The sequence below is a fragment of the Corvus moneduloides genome, chromosome 8 (genome assembly GCF_009650955.1).
Source record: "Corvus moneduloides isolate bCorMon1 chromosome 8, bCorMon1.pri, whole genome shotgun sequence".
NCBI lineage: Eukaryota > Metazoa > Chordata > Aves > Passeriformes > Corvidae > Corvus > Corvus moneduloides.
Window position 1 is genome coordinate 6,809,675 of NC_045483.1, and position 22,590 is coordinate 6,832,264.

Here is a 22,590-nt window from a genome sequence, read left to right on the forward strand (position 1 = left end):
CACAAACTCTTCTTCAGGTCATTCAGTTGGGACTCCTGGTACATGTTTAAAGGTGAGGAGCTGAAGCAGCTATCACAAAGCATGTGTAGCATTAAGTCAGCTTAATAACTGGTTTGATTGATTTGAACCTACACAGTAGTAATTAAACAGAAGTACTAGAGAGGAAAAAAGGGCATGGATAAAGCATCATGTTGAATTCAAACCTCTCAGAGGAGAAAGTGGACAAGCATCCCATCTTCAAATCACTCTAATGTTGGATGGAACATGTAATCTAAGGTTACTTTGTCTTCTTTGATAGATCTTTTAATGATAAAGCAAAAAAAAAGTTGACTTTTTTCCTTGCCCAGCATCTTAAAGACAGACTAACTTGCTTCTTGCTGTTTGTCCTTCTCACCTTTCAGCTGAACAAAGAAAATAAGACCTTGAAAAGAATTAGTATGCTTTATATGGCCAAACTGGGCCCAGAAATTATCACCGAAGAGATTAACATTGATGAAGACGAATCATCCACGGATACAGAAGCTACCTCTGGATCATGCAATTCTGTGCACTGTCAGCAGCAAATAAAAGGTGAGCATTGTTGCTGATCCTACACCACCACTCAAGGCAGAAGTTGTCTTAAGAACAGCAGTGTTGGTTTGGACCAGAGGTTGGTCTGGTTCCAAGTCATGCTTCTGGGAGTGGTCAGAATCAAAGGATTTCCAGGAATGACTAAGAACATGGTGGGCTGGTAGTGTGTAACATAAATGGTGGGGGATATACAGCCTGCAGAGGAACTTAAATGCAGTAGGAAAATGAGATCTACCCAGCTAAGTGAGTTCAGTGCTACTGAGTCAGTAAAAGAAATATTTCCTAAGACCCTTAACAAGGTAAAAGTTAAGTAGAAGGACAAGGTCACTTTTAACTGCAATGTCATTATTTCAGAGCTTGTCAGACAGGACTCTCCATTTCTGTTTCCATTATGTACCTTCGTATGCACAAACTTCATTCGTGTTCCAGAGCTATTACCAAACAAGCAGCTTAAAAAGGGACTGTTGTACTGGGTAAAACAGCAAAGCTTGAGAACATGGAAGTATATTGATAAGACAGATCTGTGCTTTTTTTTCAGAAATTTCTGGTTCTTTTTTGAAAGCCAGTTTATATTTCCATCATCCAAAATCAGCCTTATTTCTCATCTCTGTGATGAAATCATCATGATTTTAGGTATTGTTGTGTCATAGTATCCAAAAAAGGGGAACACCCACATTCTGGATTGGGTGACAACAGAGATTAGGTGTTTAACTTCTTAAAAAAAAGCTTTCACTGTTTTTCAGACTGTAACTTAGAGTAGCAAATGATGTTTAAGTACAGATTTTCTGAACTTTCAGTATGACCTTGTCTTTTTGAGTGCAGCAGCCACAATGAAGTGGTACAAAGTATCACTGAGGAAAAACATGTACTGTAAAAATGCTTGTGAAAGAATCCCACCCAAGAAATAAGGTGTCACAGTACCCTTCTATAATCAGCAGATTTATACCCTATAGATGTAGGAAAAGAGGCAGCAAAATGGTGTGATGCACACCATGCAACCCATGTGAATGAGAAATAAGACTCTGGAATACCTCCTGCCTTTTTTGGAGAAAGGTGTCAAGAGTGCATTTAAAGAGCAAACAAAGGTAGCAGATCTGATGGGAGCATTTTTAGGAGGGTAGCAGGGTCAAACTAGAGAAATACTGTAGAAAGGCTCTGATGTATCTGCTTTCTGTCTTGATGAACAATTCATTAAAGCATGAAAAGTGGTATTTCGGGCTCTTCTAAGTCCTTTAGCCTTCTCACCATTCAAGAATGTACTGAATGTTTCTTGGAATGCTTTCTTCCCTCCAACGACTTTATTCTGTAAGGATACATGAATAAGGCAGTAAAACCTGAGGCTCTCTGTGGTATGTGGATGTGCCTTCGTCTCTGGATGGTGAGGTTGATAGATGTGTTGTAAAACCAGAATTAATCCAGGTACCATGAATTTCAGTGAGACTTTTTTCCCCATTAATTTCTCTGGAGAGCACAAATCCTGAAAACGAACAATGTGTATCAAGAATCTTCTGGGAAAACGGGTCTTTTTATTTGCTTTAGAAAGTGTATGCCTTTGATTTAGAGGACAATAAATCTGAGGCTCCAGAACTGGGAGGGGGGATGCTGGTGTAGAATGGACGTTTCCAAGATGTGAGACCAAACAGAATGACATCCAGCATGTCATAATCATCTGCAATTGATTAGCCATAATTTTCTCAACCCATGGCTGGTGTTCAGTGAACAGCAGTGCTGTGAAATACTGGAAGCAGGTGGGGAATGAGAGCACTTACTGAAAGCTAATATATATCAATAAATTTTGATTTTTGTGGTGATTTTATGTTAACCTAAACCTTGATACATTATGTATGCAAACTGATCTCCTGTTAAGAAGTTATTATAATCAAATGTTTTATTCCATTGTGAATTTAATTTATTTCATATTTTAATAATTAAGGAACAAAAATTCTGAGGGGAAAATTACAAGCATTAGCTCTTCCATCAGTAAAGGTTATATTCTGACTCTGTTCACATAATGTTGCAAAGACTATAAATTGGCAGCTGTTCAGGACAATTTCTTCAGTGAAAACCTCCCAAGTATTAACTGCCTGTTGTTTTGTTTATTTCCCTTGTGACAAGAACTCACAATCCAAAAAGAATTGAAGTGCATTAATTTGTTTTAAAGGATGCCTCTTAAAAATTACTTTCTGCTGCCCCCATACCAGAGTCTCTGTGATGTGACAGTCTCCTGAGCAGGACTGAGGACACTCTGCGGTGGCAGGATTGGCCCTGTTATAGCAGGAAATGAATCATTCAGAATGCAAATAAAGACAGCAGGACTGAACAAGGAGCTTACCTCAACAGAGTAAAGCTGAGACTGTGGCCCAGTTATAGATCTGTTACTTGACACTTATGCAAAGCTCATAAATTATTGAGGATGTTCCTTGATTACAACTGATGTTGGATACATAGTTCAGGTGTTTCATACTCAGCTGTACTTGCACTGCCATGACATTTCCTTTGTTGTTGTTTTTCGAATAAAATATATTCTTCATTTCCTTCCTCAAACTGCAGAGCTGCGAGATCAAATCGTATCTGTTCATGAGGAAAAGAAGACCTTGGCCATTGAACTGGAAAACCTGAGGTGCAAACTTGCGGAAGTAATTGAAGAAGTATGTATTGTACCATGGAAGGCGAGATCATGTTAGCGTGGAGTCGGTACTTTCTGTATCTTATTCTGCTAAAAATGCTCAGTTGTGAAGTTAATTGAATACTGTCTAATTTCAAGTCCTGCCTGTGATGGATCACTTAGGGCATGTCCCTGGAAGGGACCCTCTACGTCACAGTCCAGTCTGCCACTGTAGCTGGCACATGACTTCTCCTTGTCTGCTTGATCTGTTCTAATGCCCATATTACAACTGTCACCTCCCCTTCCTGACAGCCCCTCACCCTTCACAGCCTGCAGCTTCTTTGGATTTCCTTAAACCCGTAGATGTGTAAGAAATACTTTTGTGGGACTGTAGTTTAATCACTGGTGCTACTTCATTGAGTATATCCTTAAGTTTAGCCATTGGCAGTGCTGTGTCATGGTAATTAGACCAGCAAATTGGCTTTTCAAGCCAGCAGAGTTTCATTCCTGCTTGAAAACTGGATAAGCCATGTACTGATGCAAATCAGGACTTAGTGGCTCTTCCTGTCTGTGCAACACTTGCATTCAGAAAGACACAGCTGAGAGCACTTCGACAATAAATAGAGCCCAGGAAAAAAAAGAAAAACAAAAAACCAAAAAAACCCCAACCCCCCCCCCCCAGGAGTCTGACTATATTAAAATGCAAACAGTCAAGTAATTTTTCAACCAGGTGCTATGGCACCTGATCCTGAAAGGTTCCAGAGATGTTATATTTGCAGCTGTGACTGGAACGTGCCATGGGAGGATTAGTTCATAACCCTTTTATGACATCTGTTATAACATCTGTAAGGTGGAGTAAAAATGCTTTCCATCCCACTGGAAACCCCAGCATCAAGCCAAACCTAGGAAACAGAACTACTGACAGCAAAATACTGCTTGCCTTATGTATTTGCTGTATGCTTTATGCTGTTAACTAAAATGCTCTTGTTTTTGATGTGTTCTTTATACTTTTCTAGGTAAATAAGTTGAAAGAAGAAAAGGCTGTTTTGACAACCGAAGTTAATAAGCAACAAAAGCTGTTGGAGAAATGTAACAGAGGTGTGTGGTCACAGCAGGTTCTCTAAGAGTTTGCTACATCCTTTGCAGAAGCTTCAGAGCTTTTCTGTTGCAGTACAAAGAGTAGATTACAGAACAGTGACTGTGGTCCAGATCTGACACTCGACCTTATTGCTGCAGGCACTGCATCAACACGTGGGCTGTGCCAGACTCTCTGTACTCCAGACAAATGTGACAATGTAAATAGCAGGTGTTATGTGAGAATAGGAAAACTTTTCCTGTGTGACACAAATAGCAAATGAGGGCAGGGGCACAGTCCCTCGCAGAGATGGAGTTTGAACCTTTATCTCCTGTTTTCCTAAATAATTACATCAGTCTTCCTTTAAGTTGGGACGCAGCTTATAATTTTGAAGGTCTAAAGACTTGGGAGCAACTTGTTTTATTTTCAGAGGATGATGAGAAAAAGGCAGGAGTGCTAGAATATAAGAGGTATGATTTTCAAATGATGAAAGAAAATCAGAAATTTTCCTTTACTGGAAGGAGAAGACAGGTAAAGCCAGGGCAGGGAAAGTCTAAAAAGAGATACGGCTCAGAAAAGGAAAGCTTTTGCATGGTGAAGGTCAGTGCTCCTACATGAGTAATAGTTGACCCCAAAGAAGTTTAGAGGAGAGGGAAAAGGTTTTAGTGCCTTGGATTACTCTCGCCTTTCCTCTTGTTGCTTACTAAGCCTTAAGAAATTAAAAATTGTTTGGTAAAAAGCCTCACTGGGTATTTGACTTTTTTCTGAAGTGGAAGACAATGGGTCTGGCTGAGATATAGTAGGGCAAATCCTGTAAGCTTTCTCCAAGTGTCCATCTCTTACCCCTTCCATGTGTCTGCATTGCTTAAGCCTATGACAGGCAGTACTTGAAGGCTCTTACAACACCAAACTTCAGAACAGTTGATTAAACAGTTTAGCTTGAAGCTTTTGATGGGGTAGTGTGGCAGATGAAAATTTTCTGAAATTTTTTCTTTTTTCTAAGCATTATCAAAAGAACAACCTCTGTTTTCACATGTGCCTGTTTTCCTGGAAGGAAGAGTTAAATTAAAGCAAGATTTGTTTGTATGCATGAAATGAGCTAGCAAAGTATTCAATACCTCCTGTATCCTGTGTTTATGTGGCACTGTGTTGGAGCTGTGTACTCAGAGCATTTCAGTCAGAGTTGATGAATTTATCTTAAGTCTTTCTAAGTGTGTGGATTGTTTGTTGGCTATTTTTTGTGTGTGTGGTTGGTTTTTGCTTATTTGCTTTTTTAAGTTAGCATCATTTTGTGAGTCAGGTGAGCTGGGATGTGTATCCTACTGTCTAAATTACCACTGACTGTACCTGCCTTTAAAAACTGCTATGCTCATCTCCAAACCAGGTAAACAAATACAGATTCCTCAAGAATAACATAATCCTTGATAGATTCAGCAAAGCTCTTTTGAGGCAAAGAGAGGCAAAATATGGTCTGTGGTACTTAATGCCTGTTACTGGAGATTTTGAGTCTGAAAAGGAGGGGGAGTATTACTCTATTAAGAAGATCAGTAATTGTGCATATGTGTGGTGAGGTTTAAGAAAATATTGCAAAGAAGACTGTATATGGAAATGTGAAACTAGGTCATGCTGTCAGTCCGGGATTCATGGTACTAGGGAATAGCAGCTTATCTGGGTAAATCAAACAGTAGTTCTTCTTTTGATCTGTTCCACTTTTATTTCTGATCTTCTTTCATTCTTATAAACAGTGTCTGTGCTGGCAGTAGAGGAATATGAAGAGCTTCATGTAAACTTTGAGCTGGAAAAGAACCTGCGTAAGAAAGCAGAGTCATTTGCACAAGAGGTGAGTTGTCAAGGAAAAAGGATCTGGTAAAATGAAGACATGGTAACTGGGCAAAACCTTATCAGCTTGGATGACTTGATTTCAATTCCCAGCTCTCATCCAGCCCTACATATGACTTAGCCAACATCCGTATTTCATCCATAAAAACGGGTTTACTGTTTCAACAAGCATTTATAAAGCACTTTGGAATTATTCATGCAGTCTTACCCTATGTCCCTTTTCAAGGCAAGGCTTTAAATTTATAATGGGCTTAGTTAGCCACAGTATTTCAATGTGGAATATGTAGTTGTTGGATCTGGGAGGGATTAGCTGCCTTTCTAGTGATATGTTTTGAAGACTGTGTTTTTCCTGAAAAATATGTGGACTCATAAAAAAGGTGTTGCAATAATACAGTATTAGTTGAGGGACACATATTCATTTTGAAAGATTGTATTGAAAGTACTTTTTGTAATTGAAAAGCAAACTGACAGGCAAGAACTTAAGTACAATGCCAAAGAGATGCTGATTATTTACAAACAAATATATCTTGGATTTTGTCATAATTTAGTTGTTGCCTCTTACAGAATATGGGCCCCTGTTGGTGCAGACTGTCAGAGTAACTGTTCACTTGAAGGTTTTCATTCCATAAATTCCTCTTATCCAAAATGAAATCATTATAATAGTGAACTTCAGGCCTGCATTATTCTTCCATTTGTGTACCTGCTTGTCTTCCTTTGGTATCTTGCTGCTCAGAAAGATTTTTAGAAAGCTTTCTAAAATACATGACCACATGACAAGAAAGGCATTGCTGATTAGTGTTTGGGGAACCAGCATTTCAAATTACTTAAAAAACCTCTTATCATTGGCCTGGTTTCACACTGATGATGGCCCTTGAGTGACCTGAGGCATTAGGGACAGGCTCTGGGCCACCGCTGCATCCACAGCAGCGCAGCTTTCTGCTCGAGTGAGGCTGTGTGAGCTTCCTCTCACATGGATTGTGTTGCAAGGTCACAGCTGTGTTTTGAGAGCTAAGTTTTCTAGGATGTGCTTACAGTAGTTGTGTTTGGATTATGCTAAGGGTGTTCAGGGCTTTTCTGCTTGCTTTCATTAGCCGCCTGTTTTCTGTCTCTATAAAACCAAAATTTCTGCTGGATTTTCCCTTGGATTTTGCAAAAGCCCCAGTGCTTGGTTGTGATAAGCTGTGCAGTGTTGGGAGAAGGAAGAGCTTAGAGTAAAGGGCAACACTGCATGTTCAGTGCTTTGTTCTTGATTCGTTTGGAGCGCTTGGAGAACGGAAATAGGAAATAGGCTCCGAGTAACGTGGTTGTCACTGCAGCTGAAGAGTGGCACCTCTTAGTGTCCTGTATTAGTGTTTGAGATGTCTCAAACAGCCTAAATATGTGTTTTAGCTCAGTAAAATACAGAACTGTGGAGCTGCCTGTTTGGTGGTGGACACATTGTCTGTCCAAGGGGCTGAACCACCTTAATTTTGCCTTCATGGTGTGGTTAGCCCATGCATTCAGACTCACCCCTTTCCCTTTCTCCATAGCATGGCTTCATTTTCTGTCTTTGCATTATGGCTGCCATGGGAGGGACTAGGGAAGTGGCTGCTGGGGGCTGATTTTTGGAGGGATGCCCTTGGCCTCCTGCCCTTCTGACAGGTGAGGAGGATTTTCCACAGCTAAGGAGCACTTGGGAGTGCAGGTGTTGAGAGATAATGGGCAGGTGAGCCTGTGTGCAGAAGCGAGCACAGATGGGGGAGAGGAGAGACATGGAGCAAGAGAGGGAGGGAGCAGGCACATATAGGAGTGAGGGAACACTTGAAAATCAGAGCTTTTGATTAAAATAAAAAAAACCCCAACCCAGTACAGCTTTAATTATAGTCATGCTGCTGGCACCACCATAATATATATTTAATTAATCAAAAGTGATCCAACTTCAAACATTAGAATTCATGCTCTTTAGAGGTTCTAAAGAAACTGAGTAAATATTGTCAGCCGTGGTGTGGAGAGGGGGAAGGAAGAGGAGAGAGGGTTTGAAGTGAGTCACAATCCATTGTGAAAGGTACAGGAATCTGCATAAAAGAACTAAATAAATAGAGTGTGTAAGGGGCGGAGGCATGGAAAAATCTGTACCTACCTGAATAAAACAGCGTTGTTAACACAGGAATCTTGGCAAGCTTAACCAGAATTCTAGTGTCAGGTTTTAAGAGACACTTTAGATCTCTCAGCTGTTTGTGGAGCAGTTTATAAGAAAACAAAGGAAGGCAGAGAGTATCTTGAAGGCCATTGCAATAATGTAGAGGTAGCCCTGAAAAGCACTCTCCCACAAAGATGAGCAAAATACAATACATGCAGCCAAAGCAAGCCAAGAGCAGGAGAACACGTTGTGAGAAGCAAATTGAAACTCTTAGTGATGTAAAAATCTCATGAGTTTAACAAAATAATCTTGCATAAGTGGTTTATTAAACATACATCCTGCCTTGCAGCAGTATTTTGTAAAGCGATGTTGTGGTTTAAGCCTAGCTTGGCAACTCAGCCCCACACAGTGACTTGCTCACCTTCCCCTGATAGGATGGGGGAGAGAATTGGAAGTTAAAATGTGAAAACTCATGGGCTGGGATAAAGACAGTTTCCTAAGTAAAGCTAAAGCTGCACACAAAAGCAAGGCAAAACAAGAAATTAATTCACTGCTTCCCATGGGCTCAGCCTTCTCCAGGAAAGCTGGGCTCCACTGGGTACAACAGCCACTTGAGAAAACAAACACCATCACTCTGAATGTCCCCCTCTTCCTCCTTCTTCCCACAGCTTTACATGCAGAGCATGATGCCATGTGGCCTGGACTATCCCTGTGGGCAGTTGGGGTCAGCTGTCCTGGCTGTGTCCCCTCCCAGCTCCTTATGCACCCCTGGATCACTCACTGGTGGGCTGGGGTGAGGAGCAGAAAAGGCCTTGACTTTATGTAGGCACTGCTCAGCAATAATGAAAATATATTTCTATTATCAATGGTGTTTTCAGCACAAATCCAAAACACAGCCCCAAACCAGCTACCATGAAAAAAATCGACTCTTCCAGCCAAAACCAGCACAAGTGAACAGTTTATTATTAGTGTATGCTGGTGTGGAGATAATCCTTGCACCAGAAGTTCTCTGGAAACCTCATGGAGAAGAAGCAGTGTGCTCTCAAAGTTGACATTGAGATGGTTTTTTTCCTGTCCTCTGTATCGTGGACAAATAGAAATGAAGTGTCAAACTGCTGAGCAGTTTGTTGGGGTTCCTTTCACTTCTGAGGTTAGTGCAGGCTTTTGCTCAAAATGCACAACTGGGAAAAGAAAGTGGTTCTCAAGTGTTTGTGGTAACCTGTAAAACAGTTTGCAGTTGAGAAGTTGAAAGGCTGCATTCAAAGGAACTATGATCCAGATGGATTAAAACAATTCAGTGAATCTCTAATGTGCCATCGTTCATCTTTCCATTGACTTTCTGTCCCATCCTACAGCTGTTTGTGCTTCTAAGTAACTGTTGCACAACAAAATGTTTGCATTTAACTTGTTTTTTCTCAAAATACCTGCATCCCATACCTGGGCCAGTGCACAGCTGACTTTACTGACTCTGCAGCTCAGTCTTCCCATATTGAAAGATAAAAGGTGGCTGTGAACTTAAAGAAAATCATTGTCACTCTTAGCAAATGTCTGCACTACTCATGAGGTTGCATGCAATGAGTTCAGTTATCTTGATGACATGAGCTCCCAAAGAACTCTTCCTTAGATGCATTTGTGACCTTCTGGGTTAATTTGTGAGGACTTCTGCATTAACAAGTTACATTTGTGAGTGGATGCTGCAAAACCAGCACTGAGAAGCAGCTCCTTGCTTACAAGTGCCACACTCTGTGCTTTGCCAAGGGTAGTTCAACAGCAACTGGTATCTGAAAGTACTTAATTTTCAGTCCAGCTGACTGAACTGGATTTAATAATTAAAGAGACATGATAAGTAGTTAGTACTTGAATTCTCCTGAGCTTGGATGTTACCACTTTTGAAGCACGATTTAATGCTAATATGTTTCATCAAGCTTTTTCCCAGGAAGAGGCTTGGGGAATGGTAAGAGATGTATGCTCTAGGAAACTCTTTGGTCTCTTTCTCTTTCCCCCCCATCTCTTTTTGTTCAGGCAATTAATCTATGGGGGGGGGGAAAAAAAAGTGAAGATGTTTCCTTTTTTTTCATGGGGTGTATGATCTACTTCTGAATCTATTAGATGGTGTCTAAATGCTGTAAGGCTGTGAGCATTATAGAATGTATTACTATGCTTCTACCAAGACAGAAAGAAAGCTGCAGGAAATGAAGAAAGAAATAAATAACAATAGAGATTATTTTTTCCCCTGTATTTTGGGCAATTATGCCTCGTAAGTAAAGAATGAGTGCTGTAGTTTGAGAAACCCTTTTACACAACAGGCTGGTAAAGTAAATAATGTTTCATTTTTAAGGAAGTCACATTGTTGATGGGAATTCAGTTTGCTCACACTCAAAAGTACATGCTCCAAGCACCTCTGTGGTGAGAAGCAAATGATGGACAAAAAAGAGGCTTAACTCATCTATTCCAGTTCTCCCATTCTGAGTGAATTAGACCTCTTCTTCTGAGCCACAAAACTTCCTAGTGCTGCAGCTTGTAGCTCTTTAAAAACAGTCGCTTCAGAAGCTGTCTGGCAATTAGCCAGGTAACTAAAACCAACTGTGTTGTATCTTTATTGGTCTGAAATATTACGAATCATCTACATGAGTGACTGTTGGCTGTCCATAGTATGCATATGTCCTTTTTCATGGTCACACTGCTCACTTTCCTGTGGCCGTATGAAAATCCAACTCAATTAGACTTTGACTCCTCTAAAGGAGTGTATATATATATATATTTTTTTTTTTTCCTGAATGGCCATTGAACTAAAAACTATACCTGGAGTTGTATTGTAATCCTGAATTTAGAGCCACTTGGTGCCCTGTCAGGCCATAATCAGACATGATCACTGTGTCATCCCCATCACATAAAATCCTTCAAACAGCCTGTTCTTTTGGGGAGATACAAGTACCTTGATCCTACCTCCCTTGGGACTTATTTGAGGTCTGAACACAAGATTCAGGTACACATGATGCAAAAGGCATCAGCTCCTGCAAACTGTGACCAATGTAAATGGTTACCCCTCTGTGAGGATGACTCACTAATTCCTCTGTAGGTTGTGGAGGGGATGGGGCGATGCTGCTGAGGATTGAAATAAGGACCAGCTGCTCAGTTGAGTGATCTTCTCTTTTCTGTTTGACACTTCCCAAGTTCGACTCTGCCTTGCTACTTACCTTTTGTTATTCTATTTATAGAGGACAGCATGCCACTGATTTTTATTTTACTTTATGCAACCATTGATTACCCTACTAGAACAACACTTGCTGTACTGGGACATTTTTATCCCTTCAAACTGTAACTAAGACAAAAAAGTTACTGCTCACAGCAAATGCCCAAAGGATGTATAGATGGAAGCGTAGCCACACATGGATATTAAAGAATTTCCTTTATCATTGTTTTGCTCCTGGGAGAAGGGTTGGTTGGAAAGCATCCAGTTTTATCCTGAGCCTTGTTTGAACGAGGATCGGTGTTCCCAGGGACTTGACACTAATGGAGTTGCTTTCTAACTTTTTTAATGAGGAAGAATTCCTTTTTCAGTCCTGCTGTAAACAAAAAACAGCTGCAGTGAACGCTCTGTTGGGTAGGGGCTGGAGCAAGGGGCTGAGAATGAGGTATGGCCTCACTGAGGTCAAGGGAAAAACTTCTATCATTTTCACCCCCCTTTTTTCCACCTCCCCAGTTCTTGTGAAAACTCTGCTGATGCAAAGTGGCCAGCTCCCAGATTCCCTGTATTTTGAAGCTTCTCTTTGTAAACTCAGGGAGAGAAAAATACATAACTGGTTTGCACAACGCTGGGAGATTTAAAAAATCAGACTGATATGTGTAAGCAAATAGTTTTTCTTTGTGATGTGCCTTTAGCTGCAGGTGTGGTTTTCAGTAGATTCCTGCACTATTGACTTGTGTTTCCAGCATTGATTGGGATGCTCTGCAGATAATTGTCTAGCAGGTGGCAAAGTCGGAACTAATCCATCAATTGGTTAAATTCCACCTAGTCCAAATAATCTTGTTAGTAGCTGTTTTGCCCTTTCAGCAGTCACTTTAATTAATATTCAGGGTTGTGCAGACAGTCAGGTTTCTGCCCTGCTGAACCAGGAATTGATTTTTTTAAAATTTTAAATTAGAATTAATTTTTAAGGGTCTTTTTTGTCCTGTGTCAAACACACAGAGCAGCCTCTCAAAAACTTTGAGTCAGTACCACCATCTTGCTTGACAAGACTGTCCTGTCTGGCTTTGTCCCTTCCACTTAGAATATGTTGGCACTTAGAGAAATTGTGTAAGTAACTTCTGGGATGGATGGGACTCCCCATGAGAATTTGGTTCCCATGTGTTGATTGCAGCATTACCTTATAATCAAAACTTTTTTTGGTGGTGTTGAAGACACTTTCATATTTGTGAGCAGGAACATATTTGCAATATCACAAAAGCAATTTATAAAGCTAATTGAAAGTGCAGGACTTGATGTGAAAGCTTCTGAGGGAAAAAGTTTTCATCCAGATCTTCAAAAGGATTTTTATCATTTTGTTGCAGAAGAACATGAAACAAAGTGAATATGAATTTTCTGCACTTGGTGAAGTATCTGCTCAAGTTGAAGAAATCAAGTTGCTGTACTTGATTTCTTCTTGTTTTGTCAGCTTTTTGCTCCCTCAGGCTGGAACAACTCTGGTTGGGTTTAGTGGCAGAAACTTGGTGAATAAAAATCTGGAATTGGTCACGTTAAACTATTTTTCAGGTTCCAAAAAAAAAAAAATCCAGGTTTTTGCTTTGCTTTGAAAGTTCGCAGTGGGTAAATTGTGATGTTTGCTGAAGTTGGCTTCTGGAGAGAGGTTGTTTCTGTCAGGGTTAAATAACTTCTGTGAGTGACTTAACAGGAACACAGAAGACTTTGAGACAGTATTGAGTTGTTTTGCAGTGACTTAGAGGCCTTTCTCAATATGATGTTCAAAGATGCTGTTTCTTTTAAGAATATAAAGTGTTAAATGAATTAGTTGCAATACAAAGGCAAACCTTTATGGATTGTTGTGGGTAGCTTTGATTCTGAAATTCTCTTGCCTTTGAACTGGTTTTGCCACAGCCCTACTAGTATACGATAACATAAGCATAAATTGGTTTGACTGGCAGAATTTGGGGACAGAGAGCTGATGTCCAGTGCACATTTGACTTTGCATTGTCAGCAGTTTGTTCCTGTTTGTTTTATAACAAAGTGTAGCACCAGCGCCTACGCTCATCATTTCCTCTCCATCAAATGCTTCCAGTCCTTTGCTGCCTGCCCCCATGGCACAGCTTTGCCCAGTGGAGTGTTCATTGCAGGTTTTATTGGCATTAGGGCTGCATCAATTGACTCCTCCTGGCACGCAGGGTCAGGCAGGCTGTGAGGGGAGTTAAAAGTTCAGCGCGGTCAGTGGCCTTGTCGCTCTGTCTGCACAGCTACACTGGGAGCTGCTTGCTGGGAAGGCTCAGCTGAAGTGTCTGTGCAGAGAATGCTTGCCACAAACCTGCATCAGCTCATATTTGTTTAATATCCAAGTGTATTAAAAGAAATAAATCACAGGGCAGTGCAGTAGCACCAGACGGGAAGAAACCATGTGTTTGTTGTATCCGTAGTTTTGGTTTGTGAATAAACAGGATGGGAATCTGAAAAGACATCATGGAACTTTTGTATATTTCTAATACTTTATTTTTAAAATACCTCCTTGCTTTTGCTGAGCTCAACAGCAAAACACAGCAGTGTTTTTGCAGTCTGAGGGAGTGCCTGCATTCTCAGGCTGTTCTCTGCTCTCCTGCCATAAGTGGCTCTGCTGACCTGTGCACACTCATGTGAAACCTCAGCATGACCCAGTCCCTGTTTCTGCTCTGAGAACAGGCACAGCTGAGTTTGTCGAGTGGAAGCCCGTGTTGCCTGGGGGCAAACCTCTATCTGAAAGAGATGTCAAGGTGCAGAATAAATACACCAGGAATTTTTTTGTCAGGAAGCAAGCTTTTTTTTTCCTAGTTCCTAAACAGTCTGGGAGGAACAGATCTCATAGGGAAACTGCATATGCTGACAGCTTCTGCACCTCTTAAGTGAAGCCTAGAGAAGTGTGTGATTTTTTTTTGGTCAATGTCAGGTCTCTAGACCTTTTGATTTTTGCCCACCCCCCCCAATGTATTCATTTGCCACATCAAAAATATAACTTGGGGAGAGGAAGGAACCCAAGGATCAGAACTAAAAGGCTGAAATTGCCCTGAAAAGCATTTTCCCAGGGCAAGTACATACACTGATTACACAGACATGGACTGAAATTCATTTCCTGAAGAAATGAATTTCCATCATTCACATACCCAGCTAACCCTCAAATAAGTGGGCTGTATGCCAAGGCTTGCAGAGGTGTTTGAGGAGATAGCCTGTGAATTCATAGATACTTTATCTTCCACCTAGAGTTCTTTTAATCTTTGCAGAGCTCCCAGAATGGGGCTCAGATTGTTCCCATTTCCAGGAAACAGAATTCACAGGTGTGTTTAAATTCTGAATGCTGCCAACATGTGGGTAATTGAGGTGTAGCAGTGGGTGGTTCTCGGCAAACACCTGGTTCCTTTCAGTGTGAGCTTAGCTCTTGTGAATTTTATTCTCAAACTTCCTTTCCCCTTCCTTCTCAGCTTCTTCCTCACTATTCCTACCACATTAACACAATGTTAATATCTCATTTTCTTTCCAATTGCCATTTTAGCATTAGACTGTGCCTGACTGTTGTTTTTGTCGGGGGTGGGCTTGTGTTGGCAGATGTTTATTGAACAAAACAAGATGAAAAGGCAGAGTCAGTTGCTTCTGCAAAATTCTGCTCCTGATCAACAGCTGTTGAAGGCTTTGGATGACAATGCTAAGCTAACCCACACATTAGAAGAAGAGAGGCTTCAACACCAGCAAAAGGTAAAACAGAATTTCTTTTAATCTCATGCAGAAGTCTTTGAAAACCTCCTGAATTTAAGGAGTGATATGTCTTTATAACATTCAGAATTACTTGAGATCATATCCCCTGTAAGAGCTTGGAGTTTAAGAACTAAATTTCAGAGAGAGTTGTGACTCCCTTCTTCTGGGTCACTGTTCAGACATGAGTACAGAACTCTTGTGCCCGAAGGCACTGGTTTAGGTAAGTATTTTATTCTGGGTGCCAGTAAAGTGCAATTACAAGCAGTAAGTCAGGTTCCACTAAGTGAAGAGATGACAGGAGAATGTTTTGGACATTGAGTAATACAAAGGGTGTCTTGGAGGGATAAGCAAGAAGGAACATGAGGTGAGAAGCAGTGCACAAGTGGTCTGGGTCTTGCTGAACAAATGGATGGGGGAAAGCCAGACATACTGGAGCAAGGAAGGGTAAGGTGAATCTGCAAAGTGGGGTGAGAGGATATAAACAAATGTATTCTCTGAAACTGGACTAGATCAAGCTCTTAACTGGGAGAAATCACCATTGCTTCCCAGGAAAGCCTGAAAATGAGCTTTCCTTTAGCCCTGAGGCCTGTTCCTAAAACTCTGGTAATAGAGCAATGCTAGGGATAGGTAAACAATTCCTGTCATTTCATCCATGCAGCAATACTGAGACTGTGTAATCTCAAATGATTCCAAATGAGTCTTTTGGAAGAATAATTGCCAGTTCACAGAAACCCTCTGCATCTTTGGCTACTTTGAAGTCTAGAGCAAAATGTATATATTTAGGGAGCTGTGAAGTTACTGCTACTCTGCATCTGAATGCTGCCTCTGAATCCATAATATTCCATTCCATAATGTTCCACTGGCATCTGCATGATTCGAGACAAGGGAGTTTAAATAATGAGCCTGTCAGTGGAAGCAGTAAGAGAACAAAAATGTCAATGTTCTCGTGCTTCAAATGAGGAAATGTTCTGAAATTAAATTCTAATTATGTGATAAAAACTCTATAAAAAGAAAGGGAACAATGTAGAGCTTAACCAGTTTGGAGCTAAAGACATATTTTAAAGAAGAGATAAAGCAAGTTGGGGTCATAACAAAAAATTCTGACATCTCTCAGAAGAATCCTTCCAGCTCTCATTAAAAAATTTTCCTTTTTCTGGGACTTGTGCTTCACTCCTATACTATAACATGATGTTTTCAGGCCTAACTGTGCCTAGTGGGTTATTTGCCAACAGGAGGGACAGAAAAATCCTTTTATTGTGATGAATGCTCTTGTTTGCCAACTGCAGATCAAAGAATTAGAAGAGCAGCTAGAGAATCAATCACTGCATAAGGAGATTAGTCGCCTTAAACAGCAACTAGAACTTTTGGAAGAAGATAAAAAAGAACTGGAGCTGAAGTGTCAGCATGCAGAAGAAAAAGCTAGAGACCTAAAGCACTCAGGTAAAATTGTGTAATAACTTCCATTTTAGGGGTAAAGTGTGTGTGGGGAGGGTGGTTGGTACACATCTAATGGAATTATATGTGTTATATTTGAGACCCCAGAAGCTTTTGTGTAGCTGTGATCCAGACCTGTGCTTCACTAGTCAAAGTACAGCAACTGCCTTAACTGCAGAACAGCTGTGTCCAAAATGTGTGTGAAGAAAGAACCTTGTAAAATTTCTGTAAGGAACAAAAATCCTGGTGTTAGGTTGCCCTGAATCTTACAGATGGATAAACATATGGAGATGGCTCTCTGTGTGAAAGACATGAAAGATGGTACCTGGAATTTAAAGCCACTCAGTTGATTTTTAATTTGTTTACATATTTAAAAGTAAGTGTAAAACACTGTAATTTTAATTCAAATCCGTCATTGCAAGAACAAAGAACCATGTCCACTTTGGAAATCATATTCTTACTTCTGCCATAACCTACTGTACACAGAACAATTGCTAAGGATTTTTGTAACTAAAAGAAATTCAAGACTTTTTTTCCTCTGTTTCTGCCCTTCCCCAGTTAATTACATTTGACAGCATTTCAAGTGCAGAAAAGTAATTTCCACATTTTAGGTCCGACATGAAAACAGTAGAGGAAAAAATCCATTCTGTCACCACCCAATTTTGACCATTTTTATGGGGAAAGCCCACACCATCAGTAAGACAGAGATAGGTCTGGAGGCTGAAATTGCCAATTTCTGTCATCTCTTGTTAGTTCATTCTCAAATACAACCTCAAATAGAGCATTGCAGAAATGGATAAAGTTTTCTCTGCTCTATCATTTTATATGAAGAATCCTGTATGAGGCAAAGTTTCAGTTTCAGTAGTAACTCAGGTTGGAGGTAATTGGTTTCATGGGAATCCTGCATTGTTCTTGGTAGAAAATGCCAAAAAATGGACTTCCAGCAGTTGTGTGGTTTAGTCTTGTTTGTTCTTTAGTTAATTAGTAGGGTTTTTTTCTTAAACTGTCAAAGCTGGTTTTTAGAGGACATGAGAGAGCCCAAGAACTCACTGTGGTTTCTTTCATTGCTCTTGTGCAGTTGATGAACTTCAGAAGCGAGTCCAGCAGTCTGAAAATCCTGCTCCGCCCCCGCCGCCACCACCGCCCCCGCCTCTCCCTCCTCCTCCTCCCCCCAACCCCATTCGGTGAGTGCTCACACCCAGTGCTGCTCTGCAGAAGCAGAATTCCTTACATCAGCTGGCATCCAAGCAGGAAGAGTGTTTTTAAAGGAAAAAAGGCTTTCTCCACCTGTCTGGGGCTCCTGAGCAGCAGCACACGCTCAGGGCCCCACCTGCCCCCAGACTTAACACCCTGACCAATTTTGAACAGTGTCTGCCTTGCCAAGCCCAGTAAATTGTCTAGACTGTGACTTTGGAGGAGGAGGGATACCTGTCTCCTCTAAATTTAGGAGACTATTTTTTTTTCTATTCACCTGATAGCTGTAATTACAGACTTGTGAAATGCTTTCTATTGCCAAGAAAACTCCTTTGAACCAAAGGATATGTTAGATTATTGTGTGTCCCTTCATGTCAGATACTGATGATGAAAATGCAGACTCCGTTGAGTTCCCACAATTACTTTCATAAGTTAAAAAGGAGAGGGGAAAAAAAACAAAAAGAAAATTACCACCCAGTCATCAAGCAGTTTTGGGCAAAATTACCAAAATTTGGCCTGATTTCTGCAAAGGAGTATGAAAGAGCATGACCAGTCTATGATGTATCAGACATTAGACCCAAATGAATTAACTAAATACTAAAGGGTCCTTAGTTAATTTTAGAAACCCAGCTAATCTCTTCATGTTGTCTGCTTAGTTTTAAGAATAAATGGACTTTGATGACAGTTTGCAACCTTCTGTATTAGAAGTGACATCCAGGAGTCTTGTAAACTACTGTGTTAAATGTATGAATAGATAGATTAGCGGGGAGAATTCATCCCTTTGTTCATCTTGCATTGTTTTTAGAAACTCAGCATGTTCAGGAAGATTGTGTTTGGCCTTTTGCTTCTTTTATGTCCATTAACTCATTTGGCCTGCTTGCTTCTTTCTCACTGATGGGATAGCATGAATTAACTGCGTAGGGGTGTTGTGGGATTTTTTGTTTAAATTTATGCCCTTTACTGTTTGGAATAGGTGAAAGTATTAATTTTAAGCCCTGTAGTAGGAAAGTCAGACATCTTCCTCATGCAGTATGACATGTATGTGTATAGAAGTTGTTTCAGGGCATAAGCACTGGGTGCTGGTTTTTTCTGGGACAGAGATTTGACCCTTGATGGCAGGGATGTCACTCTGCTGTGTAAGGAATGATGTTCAGTAGGGAGTGACTGGCCTTACTGACACATCAGATGTGCACAGGAGCTTGTACTTGTTCTTGGAGATGAATCATTTACTGGTGTGGAGGTTTACGTTGTGACTATAGCGAGGGGATAATTATTTGACACTGTAAGAAGATTACAAACCTGGAGATGGTGAGGAGATACTGATCACCATATTTAAGTGTCCTCTGGAGAACAATACTTCAACATCTACAGCTCTCCTTTCTGTTTATTATGCCGGAGCAGCTTCCATTTGTCATGTGTCACAATGAGACCCTGGCTTTTAATATTCAAATCTGGAGTGTTTTGATTTGTGCCTAATGTCTGTTAAAAAGAAATAAATTTCTCTGGTGCATTTTGATGGGAGGCATTGTGGGGGGTAATTCAGTGCATCTGCATTCAAGAACCATTAAATGAGTCTTTTGTAAGTGGCTGTATAATCAGGTATAAGCAAGCTGGTGGTGTGTTGTGTTCAGGCTGATCCAGGACAGAATGACAATCTCTGTTTCCTTTTCCCCCCAAGGTCTCTCATGTCAATGATTCGCAAGAGATCTCACTCCAACACCAACGTGAGCAAGAAGGAGAAACCTCCTCAGCAGGAGTCAGGTATGGCTCATCCCTTCTCAAGCCATGTGGGTTGTCCACTGGTACTGCAGGAAAAGCTGGTGGAAAGGAACTGTGGATAAAGGTGGTGATTCAGATGCTTTTAAGTGTCAGCATTAACTACAGCTGTCCGTGTCCCAGCACATTGCTCTGCCTTGCAGTCCAGAAATGGGATTGCAGCCCAGGAATATGTGCACCAAGATGGGAAGTGGTATCTTCAGTACTGTAGATTTGGTATTCCTGTGAGGGGTGGCTGAGGACTCTGGGCTTGTCTGCTTTGGAGAAAAGGAGGCTGAGGAGGGACTTTATTGCTCCCTACAGCTCCTGAGGGTGGGACAGGGAGAGGGAGGTGCTGAGCTCTTCTCCCTGGGATCCAGTGACAGGACACAGGGGAGTGGTTCAAAACTGCCTCAAGGAATGCTTAGACTGGACATAAGGAAGCATTTATTTATGGTGAGAATGGTCAAATACTGGAATGGGCTTCCCAGAGAGGTGGTTGGTGCCCCAAGTCTGTGGGTGTTTAAAGCCTTTAAGAACATGCTCTTACTTTTGGGTAGCCCCAAAGTGGTCAGGCTGTCAGACCAGATGGTCACTGCAGGGCCCTTCCAGCTGAAACATTCTGTTGTATTCTACTGCAGATTTCCTTGAGATCCCAAGTAGATTTGTGTGGCCCTCATGGCCATCTCTGCCTCCACAACTGAACTGATCATCAGCATCCAATTTACTTTTTCCAAAAGGATTTGAGTATGAACAGTCTTTGAGGCTGCAGGTCAAAAACCTCAAGGGAAGACCTAGCACTTGCTGTAACTGGAGGAAAGTTCTAATCTACCTGCTCGAGCTGCAGCATGTGCAGGGCTTTGTGCTTCCACAGGTTACCTGGAAGATGCAGAAGACCAAACCTACGAGCGTTAAACAGAGAGCAGGTTAAATTCAGCATAATACAGGGAAATTTCCAAATTTCCACATGGCAATTTCTTCTGTCCAGAGTCTCTCCACAGAGCTTGTTTGTTAAATGTTTCAGTTTTCATCCCTCAATTCATATCTTGTGAAATTACCACTCAGAGTTTACTGTAGTTTTAATCCTTTAATAACACTGAAAACCTAAAACAAAACAGTCTTACACTAAGGTGGCTCTGCATGCAAAGTAACAGCTGAAATTGCATTTTATTGTTGTTAATGGAAGCTGGAAACTTAGTACGTTGAGAACAGGAGTTAAGTACAGACTTACAAATGACTGTGAGTGCCTGAAGAGTCAGAGCTAGTTAGACAGGCATTGCCAGTTAAATAACCAGGGATTTTCTTGCTGTTTCTCTCTTCCTTCTGAAACAGCAGGAGTTTGTTTGTAGTGAATTGCTTAACTCATTTGCTGCCACTTAAACAAAGAAGGGAACCTGGCTGAAATTATAGGATATAACTGTTAAAAAAACCCCCCTGCTGTTAGCAGACTAATGGTATGTAAGTCAGGCTGGATTGTTGCATGGAACCAACAGGCAGGAAGTGGGGGAAGGAAAGTATTACTCCTCCCATTTTTCAGGTGAGGAACTGAGAAATGGAGTGACTTGGGCAGGTCCCTGGGGGAATTTCTGGGAACTGGTTACCAGTCTGAGAGAAATAAGGTTCTGGGTGTGGATAAAATAGTTAGAGAAGTGACCTTGTACTGAGACCTCTGATGAAGAGTCAATCTTACCTTTTGGTAGAAGTCCAATTATGGTGCCTTGATTTATCAGGGTTCCTTACCTTGAAGCATCCTAGATGTTTTGATTACACCTTTTTGTTGAGACTGTCGCAAACAGTGATTGCAGGAAATACTATGAAATTCACTCCAAGTTCTCTACTCCCCATTCTTTCATTGTTTATTAGCAAACTAACAGTTCTGACCTTTCTTCAATCACATATAAACTGCTTTTTCTCTTAATAGTTGAGCTGTTCTTAAAATAAAAATAAAAAAGGAGAAAGTTCTGTCTTGATCTAGTTATTATATCAAACTTGAGGCTTATTTTGACCCCTGTTAAGGACTTAGAATTTCTATCCCATACCACCAATTATGCTTTTATATTTGAAACAGCCTGTTTGTGAAATTAAAGCCTGACATTGAATCGGCTTAGAATACAGAAACCACATTTCTATGAATCATCAATAGTACCCTGACAAGTGAGAGAGCAGAAGTCTTTTTAAAATTCCTGTTATATAAGGTACAAGGTTGCAGCTTTGAATAGCATCAACCCTATTTCTCTGTGTATTTGCTTTAAGTGCTCTTCCCCCCTCCCCTTTTTAGTATGTTAAGGGTCTTTTGTTTTGTTATCCAGAATGCTGATAAGTTAACAGGTATTGTTTAGGTTCATCACAGAGTCATGTCATCTGAATATTTTGCAGTCCTCATACCAAATCTCTTGAAAAAGCAGCCATTTTCATTTCATGGTATTTCAGTTTTTCCCTTTAACTTGATGCAGTGTTTTTTCAAGGGGTGGGTTTAGCTCAGTCTGAGGTGTTGGTGTGTTGTTCCGCCCAGGTTCTCAAACCCACTTGAAATGGGAGACATAATTGGGAATCACTGTCATGGGGCATTTGCAGCTTGTCCTGTGTCAGTGAAGCTGTGAATTCCTGCTGAGCCACACAGGAAGCAAAACTCTGTTCTTTCAGTCCCTGGTGCTTCATCCTAGAGCACTGAGCTTTTGCAATTCCCAGACAGTTCCAGGAGCTTTATGTTTTTCAGGATGTGGGTCTGCTTCTGTCCAAACTTCTGCAGTTTGGCGTTTGCAGAGTCAGGATCTCAGTGTAGGTTGGCATTTTAATCTTTAGGAGCTCAGGACAGCTGAGCTGATAGCAAAGGTCGCTGTATCCAGAATGAGAACATGGTTTTTTACTTTGTACCATTTTTCTGCAGTTCCTATCTGAAATGTGATCTGCTCTTTGACTTTCCTAGCAGGTGAAGAAGTTACAGATCTGAAGAGGCAAGCTGTGGAAGAAATGATGGACAGGATTAAAAAGGGAGTTCACCTGAGACCAGTCAACCAGTCAAGCAGGCCTAAAACAAAGGTTTGGAATAAGTAGCAGACCAATAATTTTAG

General features: G+C 40.9%; 1 protein-coding gene across 2 annotated transcripts in view; it reads left to right on the forward strand.

Moving 5' to 3' along the window:
- The window catches only part of SHTN1 (shootin 1), a 54,393-nt gene that overhangs the window by 19,098 nt on the left and 12,705 nt on the right, over window positions 1-22,590 (forward strand). Inside the window, exons 5-13 of one of the 2 annotated variants that reach the window (XM_032116341.1) lie at window positions 402-570; window positions 3,121-3,218; window positions 4,192-4,273; window positions 5,996-6,090; window positions 14,990-15,136; window positions 16,423-16,576; window positions 17,649-17,754; window positions 19,443-19,525; window positions 22,446-22,558. In XM_032116341.1, the coding sequence (XP_031972232.1) occupies window positions 402-570; window positions 3,121-3,218; window positions 4,192-4,273; window positions 5,996-6,090; window positions 14,990-15,136; window positions 16,423-16,576; window positions 17,649-17,754; window positions 19,443-19,525; window positions 22,446-22,558 (1,047 nt within the window). The remainder of the gene's footprint in view (window positions 1-401; window positions 571-3,120; window positions 3,219-4,191; window positions 4,274-5,995; window positions 6,091-14,989; window positions 15,137-16,422; window positions 16,577-17,648; window positions 17,755-19,442; window positions 19,526-22,445; window positions 22,559-22,590) is intronic. The other variant, XM_032116342.1, reaches the window with a different exon arrangement.